The following is a 7,500-nucleotide window of genomic DNA, read 5'->3' as shown; positions in this document are numbered from 1 at the left end:
ACAATTAAGCAATACTCTGGAGCCCAGGGGTCTGGTGGAGGGGGAGGAATGAATGGGGGAGGGGCTTCAATGAACAGTGGTGATCTAGGAAGGCTAGAGGAGGAACTTAGTCAACTCAGTAGAAAGGATCTAGTGGCAAGGACAATGCGGGCAGAAGGGGAAGCAAGAGAGCTCCAGCATTCAATTCATGTACAGGCAGGGGAGCTGAGGCACCTGCGGGAGAATCAACAACGACTCACTGATGACAACCAGGTAAGGGTTCAGAATTGTGAAAAGGTCATGATATATATGATTGTGACAGAAGTGATGTATCTTTAGACATTAATTTTTGTTAGCATATTTTTCATCAGTGCATCAGTATTCAATACTTGTTTCACACTCAGTTGCTCATGATATCTAATATTCTTTTTCCTGAAATTTGATTATATTCTGTGATAAGGAATTTTGCATGGTTAAATTTCTAATGAAATTAGATTGCATTTTGATGGAGACAAATAATAAAAAGTATTATGGGGGAAAGATTTTTTATGATGTAGGGTCATTATGTAGGGAAAAATAACATGTAGATATCAAGTTATGTGACTGTATAAAAAAGGGTACTTCATTTCTTACAATATAACAGGAACTGCGTGACTTGTGTTGTTTCCTGGATGATGATCGACAGAAGGGACGGAAACTTGCCAGAGAATGGCAGAGATTTGGCCGCTATACTGCCTCTGTTATGAGACAGGAAGTCACAGCCTACCAGAATAAATTACGGGAACTAGATACCAAACAACAGGAGCTCATTAAAGATAATTTAGAGTTAAAGGTAGAGTATGACATATTAACCCAATTGCTCTATATGGCAAAAATGCATACCATGTCCTCTGTGATTTAGTTTATTAAACTAATTAATTTTACTTAGAGATATCTGCATAAGTGCTTACTCACTAAAGAATCAGTTCTTAGATCTACATATCTAGCCTGTTACTTACTTTTTAGAAATATGTATTTTTTTTATGTTTTATTATTCTTTATTGTCATTATGATAAGTCATGCTATTATTATTGATAATTTTAGTCTTGATTTTTAGTAAAAAAAAAAAAAAAAAAAAATCAGGGAACTTAAACGGTAGGGAAATCAGTTGCGGTTAGTAGGGGCTTCTCAGTGTTGAGCTTGTGTATCAATGTGGTAAGGTAAATCATAAGCCTATATACAATATTTTTCTTTGATATAGGCTAGACCATACATTCAACCCGCAGTCTCTCTCTGCACTTCTAACCAAAACTAAACCTGTAAACAAGTGATGCTCATGAAGCACAACTTCACAGTTAAACATAATGAACATAACCCCCTCTACATTAGACAAAGCAATTGCTTTCAAAGTTATAGCACATTATATGAATGCAAAAACATAAACATTTTTTTTTTTTCTTTCAGAATCAAAACAACTCAGATCCACTATATTATTGTAAAAATTCACTTTCAAAGACTTTATCTCTCTTCATCATATAATATTTGAGATAGCATATTTCCGAGATAATAGGCCATATCCACTGCCTCAGTAGCTGCTAGTGTTTCTGCAACAAGAGTGCTTTTCACAACTCTTCTTGTTTTCTTTGCCTCCCAGTACAAAGGACAACTGTTTCCATTTTCACCCACAAGAAAAATCACAAAGCCCCCAGCACTACTAAATCATCAAGGAGATTAGCATAGGAAGCATCACTGTATACAACCAACTTATATATACAAATGTCACCAAGTCCTGAAAAGTACATTGAGCTCTCAAAAGTACAAGCTTTCCTTAGACACTTATTTGCCTCAATCAGATCTTCTACTTTGGAACTATTTGCTTTACAGCGAAGTTCCAATACATCATATGTTAAGTCAGGTCTTGAATTAGTACATAACCAACCTAGTTGGCCAACTAGACTCCTAAAGCTATCCTTTTCTTCTACTTTATATTCCATATTCTTGGTTAGTCCCCTCACAGCACTTACATTTATAGATTCTAAAGATTTACAGTACTCTTTTTGATGCAAAGTGATGCCATGTTCATTCTGTACAATATCTAATCCAATATATCTGAAAGTCTTATTACTTTGCTCCCTAACCTGAAAATTATTTCTGATTTGGGCAATGATCACATTTCAAATCTTTCTGTTCCTCCCCACAAGAAATCATCTACATGCATTAAAAACATACCACATAATTCTCATTCATAATACCAATAGAATGTGTCAGGGTCAGTTTTCAACTCATTACATCCCATCTTCAACAGGAAAGTTTTAACTGTGAGATACCACTTCCTAGCAGCATCATAAAGACAATATACACATTTTTCTGATTTCCATAACACATTATCATCGAAACCTGCTTCAGTAGGGGGAACAAGATACACTTCATGCTCATTTTGGTAAGAACTTCACCCTTTGTCCAATCTTTGGAATATTCTTAACAATTACACTCTTCTTTTGTTTTACTGCAATTTTCATTTTCTACATTATTTCCCTCTGAATTTATAACTGCTTCTGTCTCATTCTTCTCACTCCTAGCCTTTTCTTCCATTTCTTTTTTCTGCGTCACCATATCAAGAAGTGCATTTCTGCCTTCTTCATTATTCCTATTCTGGAACATGTGTTTCATGAGCTCTTACAATATTGGAGCCATATTTCAAAATCACTGTTTTTCCATCCTGACCAATGACTGTGGCTGGTCCTTTCCATTCCTTTTGATCTTCTCTCTTAAAATAGACTTGATTGCCACTTTTAAGGACTCTACCAGTGGTTCTTACTTTGTGTCCTAGAATATGTCGTATTCTCTCAGAGGTTTCAGCAGCAACAAAGACTTTTCTTGCTGAATGGTTAGCATTGATGTGTTTTGCAACCATTTCACTAGATGTTGTACCTTCCAGTGCTGGGAGTTCATCACTCATGGTATATGGCAGTTTGGGATTTTGTCCATATACAAGCTGGTAAGAGCTAAAACTCCCTGTCATCTGGAAATAATTTTTGGCATTGACTGCCCATGCTAAAGGTACTTTTAAAAGACAATTTTGGCTGCTCTTCTATAACTTTTAACATTTCATCTATATGTGCATGTTTATTTTCACAAAGGCCATTACTGAAGGGAGAATATGCTGCATGGTTAGCATTGATGTGTTTTGCAACCATTTCACTAGCTGCTGTACCTTCCAGTACTGGGAGTTCATCAGTCATGGTATATGGCAGTTTGGGATTTTGTCCATATACAAGCTGGTAAGAGCTAAAACTCCCTGTCATCTGGAAATAATTTTTGGCATTGACTGCCCATGCTAAAGGTACTTTTAAAGACAATTTTGGCTACTCTGCTATAACTTTTAACATTTCATCTATATGTGCATGTTTATTTTCACAAAGGCCATTACTGAAGGGAGAATATGCTGCAGTATGCATCACTTGAATGTTCATATTCTCACACATTTCCAGGAATGTGTTGTTGGCAAACTCTCCACCATTGTCACACAAAAATTTTGCAGGGGCTCCTAAACCGGTTCCCAACCATGACTTCATAATTTTCTCCATTATCTCCTCGGGTTCTTTACTTTTTGTCACACATGATTTTGAGAACCTTGTTGCCATATCTACTATATGTAGGAAATAAATCTCTCCTTTCTTACATTCTTTTAGGTCTATTGCTACCACTTTATTGAACTCCTTTGCCATATTTACACTCAATTGGCCTTGCTGGTCTTTTTATATTTGATGCATATCACAGCTATCAGACACCTCTTCAGCATAAATAAAGCACATTTCATCATCAATGCCTGCATCCTTCAATAGCTGAACTAATCTCTTGGATGTGGGATGACCAAACTGTTGGTGTAGTTTTTCAATCCTTTTCTTTTCTTTGACACTAAGTCCTAAAGTTGACAATATTTCTTTGTTTTCCTTCTCATCCTTTGTGGAAGGCAATAGCGTCCTGAAGAAGTGTACCTCAATTTCACCTCTTTTCCATGTATTACTGCAATATCATTTTCCAAGTCCAGTTTTATTTGTGCCCTCTTCATTGATTTCTTGCTGAACAGAAGGAGAATAGAACAATTCACATCATCGGTGGTTATATTTGCTTTCCTTCTCTTCTATTCTCCATTATTATTCTTTTGATAAAGTTTGTATGTATGATTTTAACCAATCAATACCACACACAGTAGAACTACATGCTGTGTCCAGGATAGCATAGTTTATAGACTCTGTCATTAACACCGACATCATTCCAGGACTGTCAACAACAACTCTGTCTCTTGTTGTATTTCCTCACTTGCAATATTCACATACACATTTCTCGGACATGCTGGAGACAGAGGGTACTCTGATCCACAGACATAGCACCTTCTTATATTTCTATATTTGTCAACAGAATTTCTTTGTCCATCTTTCACAGTTCTATTGGTCACATTTCCTCTTCCTCTGCTGCTAAGTCTGCCATGTCCTCTTCCCTGTGTAACAACATTCACCTCCTCAGTGTTAAATCCTGGCTCAGATTTTGGAACCACTGCAGGAGTTTCACTCCTACTACTCCCTGACACTGCACCCAATGACAGTACTTCTTGACTTCCAAAAAATTTATTAAGGGCTTGCTGCATGGAATCAAACATCCTAACTGGATCACTGGAGGATACTGCTGTCAGTACTATTTGTTTTTCTTCAACTTCACTGCATTGTCTAATAGCTTGAATGCTAAAATACACTTTGGTATACTCACTTTGTACTTGCCCAAAACTGCACTTCTCTTGACAAATCCATATCTCGTACGCTGCTGACATCTCATCTTTTTTGTACCACTTGTCCATGTTGGAGCAAAACATCCATTCCATCACCGTTTACTAACTCTTCGATGTTCACTTCTTCAAAAATCTTGCCTCTCACCTTGCTTCCTTCCAGAAATGACAGGGCGACAGTCACAGCTTGGTTTTTTCTTTCCAATGTTTGTGACAAGCTGCCATGCTTTCAGTTCTTGTTTCCAGTGATCGTAACTCTTGTTTTGCCGAAAACAGGCACTCTTGCCCATCCACGGTCATCATTGTTGTCGCTCATATTTTCTTCTTGTTTCCTTTAAATATTCAATGGTCTGCTTCCACTTACCACCAACCATGCTCTGCTACCATTTATTGAGCTTATGGATCAATGTGGTATAGTAAATCATAAGCCTACATATATTATTTTTCTTTAATATAGGCTAGGCCATACATTTGCGTACATTCATGTCTTTCTCTGCACTACTAACCAAACAAAACCCGTAAACAAGTGATGCTCATGAAGCGCAACATCACAGTTAAACATAATGAATACTGAGCACTTGTGTGGAGCCCTCTGTGTGCAACAAAATTCTCAAAAAAATATAGTGGACAGTACATAAACCTGGGGCAAATGGGTTGATAACGTATAATGTGCTATTATAAGGTTGCTATTGTTTGGACTATTTGTGTTATGTTTCTTGAGCCAGACCATCAGCCAACTCCTGATGCACCCTGGCCTTGCCAAGCTTCATTGTGAATATGAAATTCAGTAATTATGTATACATTTTAAATATATATCATGTTTTGTCCCTTTAAACTAAATGTGCTGGGTTTGTACTATACTGTCTAAAATGCTGAACATCTGAATCTTCTTTATAAAACAGGAATTGTGTTTATACCTTGATGAAGAAAGAAACAATGCTGCTTGCAGTCATTGTGGACATCCCCTCATCACGCGAGATGATGGGGATGGATCGTCATCTTCAACCAATGCTGATGAACCCTCAGGGCCCCCACAGTCCACTTCAGATTCAGCCCCAACCCAGAGTCAGTCTTCAGAAATTCCACTGGCACGTTCATCCTCCAGAGAGAGACTATTAGAAGATACCCTATCCCGTCAGAGATCTCCAATGAATGGTAAGGCCCATCCTTGGCTTTTATTTTGAGCTTATTGTTTGTTTAGGCATTATCTAGTAATAATTTTGAGTATCCATTTTATTTCTATTCACAATTATCATCATGCTGATGAAGTGCAATGGTTTGGAATTGAAGGTAATAAAAATCCACATGAAATGACATTTTCATATTTTGAACAATTTTGTTTCATTTTGTCAAATATTTGAAAAAAAAAACCCTTATAAGATTCATGTCAAAATGAAGAAATAACTGATAATTTTGTGAGCTTTTCACTGTAGCTTGTATACTTTTTCTTATTTTCTAAAATATTGCCAAATATATTCTGGTTGGTTAAAAATAAAGGTATGTAGAGTATGTAGAATATGTTGGGTAGGCAATCTATCATAAAAACTACATATTAGCATAAACGATACCAGTTTTATTGGAATTTAACCTAGTTCTCCACTGCCCACTCATGGCCCAAAATCTGGGCATTAGGTATCAGTTATTATTTTTGAATGACCACTCACATATGTGTGGTGTCAGTACTCCTTGCCTCTCCTTTGCAATCTTATTATCTCTCTCTGCATAAGCATTTCTTCCTTTTTTGCCATTTTCCAATGTCTATATATGTCATTTGATATATTCTGTTTCCAAGTGGTAGTAACTTGTTTTCCTTGCACAGACACCATATCACCATACAAGTGGTGATATGGTGTATGATATGAACTCCATTAGGCCCAGGTCAGTCATATCAGTTTTGCTTATATATGAAGTGCCCCTTGATGTAAAGTGAAATAAAATATTTTGTATTTTATGATTTTATCATAATCAGAAAAATAGGAAGTACATTAGGTGATTAGTATCAGAGTATGTAATAATGGTTGCAAGTTGTGAAGCATACACACACACACACACACACACACACACACACACACACACACACACACACACACACACACACACACACACACACACACACACACACATATATATACAATGTGTTATGTGTATTATATATATAATATATATATTGTATATATATTATTATATTATGTGTATTGTATATGTATTATATATATATTATGTATAGATTGTGTATATATATGTATATACATTATTAAGGTCCATAATTCCTGGCAGTGATAATAACAATAAGTAACATTTTGTTATTTGTGTCATTTATTTATTTATTTGTTTATTTATTTACTTTTTTTTTTTTTTTTTTTTTTTTGAATATTCAATTTTCTGTAATACAACCTGCACTGCCAGTCACAGCAGGCAGGAAAAAGATTCTGAACATAGAAGTAATATCTTCCCTGGAGCATTTTTTCTTTCAGTCGGGGCTCACAGATAGTGCATTCCATACTCATTTACTGAAAGGAATAATGGAAGAGCCCCTTTCTAAATGCCCACTGAATCAAGAGCTTGTGCACTCTTGGCGAGTCATTCTTGTCACTCTAAGCTTCATGAAGTGTTCCTGGTCACCAGCTACTTGGCCAATTTTTTTTTTTAACAGCATGGTCACATCAGCCTGATCCAAGGGGTTCAATGCTAATTGGTATCTGTTAATGCCATTATGAGGTGGATCCATTTGCAGGGTGGCAAATACATATGTCACTTGC

The 7,500-nt window shown here is 36.3% G+C and overlaps 1 protein-coding gene across 2 annotated transcripts in view; it reads left to right on the top strand.

The window, feature by feature from the left end:
* LOC125025099 (coiled-coil domain-containing protein 85C-like) overlaps nt 1-7,500 on the top strand; it is a 37,684-nt gene that overhangs the window by 23,136 nt on the left and 7,048 nt on the right. For both annotated transcript variants that reach the window (XR_007114879.1, XM_047613011.1), the window contains exons 2-4: nt 1-252; nt 623-811; nt 5,644-5,896. The exon at nt 1-252 is cut by the window's left edge and continues 768 nt beyond it. Coding sequence is in view for 1 of the 2 variants with exons in the window: in XM_047613011.1 (XP_047468967.1) it covers nt 1-252; nt 623-811; nt 5,644-5,896 (694 nt within the window). In the remaining variant the exon portion in view is untranslated. The remainder of the gene's footprint in view (nt 253-622; nt 812-5,643; nt 5,897-7,500) is intronic.

Source organism: Penaeus chinensis, chromosome 4, assembly GCF_019202785.1.
Source record: "Penaeus chinensis breed Huanghai No. 1 chromosome 4, ASM1920278v2, whole genome shotgun sequence".
NCBI classification, from domain to species: domain Eukaryota; kingdom Metazoa; phylum Arthropoda; class Malacostraca; order Decapoda; family Penaeidae; genus Penaeus; species Penaeus chinensis.
The sequence above is the reverse complement of the archived record's forward strand: the minus strand, read 5'-3'. Positions and strand labels throughout refer to the sequence as shown.